Here is a 2,784-nt window from a genome sequence, read left to right on the forward strand (position 1 = left end):
TTCTCTGCAAGCCACATCATTTTCACATCGTCAACTCTGGGAGATCGTCATCCTCATCCTCGTCATCGCTGAAGGCTTCCAAGACTGGCTCTTGCCAGCGCTCTTCCTCATGGTTGGCAACCATCAATGGCGATGTGACTCCTTTTGCATCGAATCCATGTGGGGCTTTCGCCTGATGCTGCTGCAAAACCTCCTCAGAAAGGCATGTGAAGCAACATGGGCGGTTGTTTGTGATCAGTTGACATGTCCACGTCTGCTGCCTGTCAGAGAGCACGGAGCTTGTGGCAGGTTGCCCACACACACAGCAGGTGTCTCCCGCACATCCCGAACACACTACGTGACAGCAGGGAATTAGACGAACGCGAGAGACAGCGATGGGCATTCCACAGGCGCTGCAAATGCATGACAGCGGTTCCGAGGTCGATGGAAGAGGAAGCTTCTTTTCAGTCCATTGGGGCTGGGCGTTCACGAAAGATACCTTCATCGGCAAAATGCGTAAAATCCGCACGCGCGTCTGGTGACAGGTTGTCGTTCGTTTATGTGCAAACACAAGATGCGTTACACAAAATAAAGAATTGGGTTGAATGGACCACGAGTGCGAGAATGACCTCAGCACCAGCAACGGCCTTACAGCGTATCGCTCGTACTTGGCCCTACTTCTGATTAATCCTGGAGTGTACTTCACAGTGGACGGTCCAGTGAACGTGGATGCCGGTCTGTGGGTAGAAACGAAACCCCCACACAGCGACGTATCAGATGAATCAGAAGATCCCCTTGAGAGTCCTGCCGTTGAGCTGTTCAAATTTGTCTTCCAGCTTGTGCTGCTGCGCGTGTCCAGTATTGCTTCCGACACTGACCTGTCAGAACCTGAGATTCGTGGACTTGCCATGCAATTGCAGTGGTTCCGTGATTTCTTGACGCGTCTGGTTTCAGTTCTCAGACTGGAGTACGACATGGTCTCGGACACGTTGTCGGTATTTTCAGAGGTTCAAGACCAGGTTCCCACCCGGTTTATGAGCTCTAAGCGTTTGGAGATTCCCATTGTGGTCAATCCACAATGTTATAAGGTTCGACTAACCAACTCCCTCTCTAAATTTACCCCACGCAGTGTGCTGCAGGGATGGATCGAGGACTACACAACCCTAGTTGAGAAGGAATTCGGCGGAAACTTGGCCTCCCCTGTTCTGTGCTCACTGGATTCTGACCAGTCCCAGGCGTTGATGCAGGTGTTCTTTCGCAATTTACCAGATCCGATTTCCTTCGACAGCTCTACGTCCATACCTGAGGACTTGCCGACGCCTGATGAGCAGCAGGTCCCTGCGGTACCTTTATTGGAATCAATGTCTCGGGCAGAAGACAGGCTTTCCATGGCGCACTGGCCTACTCCGAGCCTCAAATGGCTACTGTATCGGGACTTCGTGCATACGTGCTACACAAACCTTCTTTCGGACTCTGGCGCTGGGATGATGGACGACACAGTGCATTTGGTAGGTGCGTCGCTGGACGTGCCGCTTCCACTTATCGTGCTCTTGAAGTGAGTTTCGCCTGACGGTTACACAGACGCGAGGCGATACTGCATCTCTCCCGCATGGCCAGGTCATTGGACCCTTCTTTAAATACCTCAGGCGTCAAGCCAGAGTCGGAGCGTGCGAGAATCGTCCGATTGATGAAGATTTCTGGTATTGGCATTGGCGTTGGGGTAGCCACAGCTGTCACGGCAGGGTTAGCCGTGCCGGTGGTGGCCGCAGGTCTTGGCGCAGGAGCTGCATCTCTCGGAATTGGTGGAACTGCTGGTCTCACCGCCTTTCTCTCAACCAGTGTCGGTTCAGCTACTGTGGCTGGACTTGTAGGTGCTGGCAGCGCTAGTCTCACTGGGTGGAGGTACGGCAGGCGAGTTGGACGTCTAAAGGTTTTCCGCTTTGTGGAAATACCGCATGTCCCGCTCCTAAACTCAGTGTATCAACGTCTTGACCCTGTCGAATGCCGAGTGCTCGAGGAACGTCTCTATCGACGACAGGACTTCTTTGACAAACCCGCAAAGAAGAGGAAAGGTTGGAAGTTAACGTCGAAGGGGATGAAACGCAAGCGATCATTGGACATCATCTCGCCGCCTCGGTCATCTGCGAGCATCTCCGACGAGGATGGTCCAACATACGTACACATCGGCACCATTATCTGCGTTGAAGGATGGATAAAGCGCAAAGGACGACTTGTTACAGAAAGACCTGCGACACCCACTGTTTCGGGGCAGGACATACAGCACTTTCCCTCTTTGAGTTTGGATGCTGCTGATGCTGCGTTGGTGGATGATTCCGACTTGTGTTCTTCGGAAGATCCCAACCGTGCCATCGACTTTCCCTACTCAGTGACTCCCAACGTCAGGAGCTCGCTGTGCTCCGAGGATTTGACGGTGTCCAACGAGAGAGAGCCTTCTGCTGACCTCGTCGCGCTGCCGCTTACGACCGATTCCACACACGACAATGAAGCTAACTCCACACACTGCCGCCGTACGGAGCAGTGGGTTCCTTTAGCCGAGTGGGCTACGGTTTTCACTCTGGAGTGGGACCCGTCTCTGTTGGAAAATCTCGGGTCCCATATATACGAGATCCAGACTTGCTTTGCGGTGTCCATGGCCCAGACCTGGTTGACGTTCAGCGCGGCGGGGCACATCACCACTCCTTTGTCCTGGCCTCTGGGACTCATACAGTTCGCCAATAACCTCGACAACGTCTGGGCGATGTGCATGTCTCGCGCAGAACAGGCATCTCGAGCCCTGGCCGCCGC

The 2,784-nt window shown here is 53.7% G+C and overlaps 2 protein-coding genes across 4 annotated transcripts; one reads left to right on the top strand and one right to left on the bottom strand.

Moving 5' to 3' along the window:
- Positions 1 to 22: 22 nt before the first annotated feature.
- On the bottom strand, positions 23 to 484 carry KVP17_001897 (uncharacterized protein; the record flags this gene model as incomplete). The annotated part of the gene is made up of 1 exon (XM_068517711.1): positions 23 to 484. One exon carries the CDS (start codon positions 482 to 484, stop codon positions 23 to 25), a length of 462 nt encoding a protein of 153 aa, XP_068375432.1.
- Positions 485 to 584: 100 nt separating this feature from the next.
- KVP17_001898 (uncharacterized protein) lies at positions 585 to 2,784 on the top strand (the record flags this gene model as incomplete). 3 transcript variants are annotated; one of them, XM_068517713.1, is made up of 3 exons in its annotated part: positions 585 to 718; positions 746 to 1,534; positions 1,561 to 2,784. In XM_068517713.1, coding segments are annotated over 3 exons (2,147 nt in total), but the record flags the coding sequence as incomplete, so codon positions are not given. The 3 variants fall into 3 exon arrangements, with proteins under 3 accessions (XP_068375434.1, XP_068375435.1, XP_068375433.1); XM_068517714.1 differs by lacking the exon at positions 1,561 to 2,784 and having other exon boundaries at positions 585 to 1,538; XM_068517712.1 differs by lacking the exons at positions 585 to 718; positions 746 to 1,534 and having other exon boundaries at positions 1,667 to 2,739.

The sequence above is a fragment of a genome, assembly GCF_019968985.1.
Source record: "MAG: Porospora cf. gigantea B chromosome Unknown PgB_NODE_3209_length_2784_cov_117.293, whole genome shotgun sequence".
NCBI classification, from domain to species: domain Eukaryota; phylum Apicomplexa; class Conoidasida; order Eugregarinorida; family Porosporidae; genus Porospora; species Porospora cf. gigantea B.